Below are 1,726 nucleotides of genomic sequence, written 5' to 3'. Positions count from 1 at the left end.
AAAAAAAAAAAAAAATTAAAAGCTCTTTTTTCTTTCTTTTTTTCCCCCAATCAGGATTTAGTTTGTATCGACAGGACCCCTTTGCCCCCTGCTGGTCAGACTTGAGCCCTGGCTCCTCCTCGGGGGGATGGAGTAGGGGGTCCTCCCTTGTGCGTGGAGCTCAGCCCTCTGCAGAGCATCACAGATGAATGCAAAGCCCAGAACCCCGCTGCAAGCTGGTTTCGGGGGGATTGGCTTTTCTTGTTGCCAGCCAGCCTAGTGCTTAACCCAAGTCTCAGAAGGCAGGAACTGAGCCCCCTAGGTCCCAGAGCCCCGGGGACAGGCCAGTTTCTCAAGACCCTCTGTCCACTGCTGGTCCTGAGACCCTCACTCTGTTGAAGTCAGGGCTGAATTTGTTCAGAAGCCCCAGCACATGGAGGCCCCCAGCTGGCCTGGGCCAGCACTCATCCTGGGGGAGCCTTGGGGACACATCTCATGTCCCCAGTGAGCTCTGTACGCTGCCTTCCTGGCCCTGTTGCCCACCGTGGCTGCGACCCCACTCTGGCCGCCCGTCCTAGAGTCCCACTCACCGTGTTTCACGTTGTCCTTCCACTCGCCCACGTAGTAGTCGCCATTCACAGCATACACCTGGCGCCGCAGGCCGTTCTTCTGGGCCTTCCGGTCCCACCCCTTCCACAGGGACTCCGACTTTTTCGGGCACTTATTCGAGTCTGGCATGGTGGCTGCTTCTGCAAGGATGGAGGGTGCTGGAAAGGGGTTAGGAACATCTGGGGCTCAGTGTGCCCCGTGTAATGCCGGGATCCTGAGCTCAAGTGGGGCGAGTCATGTGTGTTCTGAGTTCCCGGGGCAGGTGAACGGCCCTTGGTGGGGATCCTTTAGTGCTGGACTGACCTTTGGCTGGCCCCTCCCTTGCCTCTCCCAGGGGCCCCCTCCCAGGGGGTCTGATGGCACAATCACTTGGGAATCTAGGGAGACCAGTAGAGCAGGAGGGTTTGTGATGGCATCAGGGAGAAGCTGCCCCTAGGGAGGGGGTGGCATCATGTATACGTGTATATATATATTTTTTTTGATGTCTTCTAAATATTTATATTTATGTATTTATTTATTTAGAGACGGAATCTTGCTTTGTTGCCCAGGCTGGAGTGCAGTGGCGCCATCTTGGCTCACTACAACCTCTGCCTCCTGGGTTCAAGTGATTCTCCTGCCTCAGCCTCCTAAATAGCTGGGATTACAGGCGCCCACCACCACACCTGGCTGATTTTTGTATTTTTAGTAGAGACGGGGCTTCACCATGTTGGCCAGGCTCGTCTTGAATTCCTGACCTCAAATGATCCACCCACCTCAGCCTCTCCAAGTGCTGGGATTACAGGCATGAGCCACTGAGCCAAATATGAATCCAAAATATGAACCCAAAATATGGGTTACATATTTTGACAATCACACCTAGGAGTAGGGAAAAATCATTCCAGGCAAAGAAAACAGGCAGAGCAAAAACTGGCAGTGGGGAAACAATCTCAGGTCCCAAATTCTATGCCGTTGGGATTTTTTTCCCCTCTCATTTCCAAATATCACATGTACTATTATTAATCTTTGTATGTAAATTAACTCACTTGGCAGAGGTTGCAGTAAGCCGAGATCATGCCACTGCACTCCAGCTTGGATGACAGAGTGAGAACTTTACTCAAGAAGAAAATAAAAATAAGTTAACTCACTTTAAAAAATCAAT

At 51.7% G+C, this 1,726-nt stretch overlaps 1 protein-coding gene across 1 annotated transcript in view; it reads right to left on the bottom strand.

The window, feature by feature from the left end:
* The window catches only part of MORN3 (MORN repeat containing 3), a 24,709-nt gene extending 23,789 nt beyond the window's left edge, over nucleotides 1-920 (bottom strand). The window contains exon 1 of the mRNA XM_017872060.1: nucleotides 570-920. Within this exon, the coding sequence (XP_017727549.1) occupies nucleotides 570-717 (148 nt within the window). The 5' untranslated portion in view covers nucleotides 718-920. The remainder of the gene's footprint in view (nucleotides 1-569) is intronic.
* Nucleotides 921-1,726: the final 806 nt, after the last annotated feature.

The sequence above is a fragment of the Rhinopithecus bieti genome, unplaced genomic scaffold (assembly GCF_001698545.2).
Source record: "Rhinopithecus bieti isolate Rb0 unplaced genomic scaffold, ASM169854v2 scaffold_6776, whole genome shotgun sequence".
Classification (NCBI taxonomy): domain Eukaryota; kingdom Metazoa; phylum Chordata; class Mammalia; order Primates; family Cercopithecidae; genus Rhinopithecus; species Rhinopithecus bieti.
The sequence above is the reverse complement of the archived record's forward strand: the minus strand, read 5'-3'. Positions and strand labels throughout refer to the sequence as shown.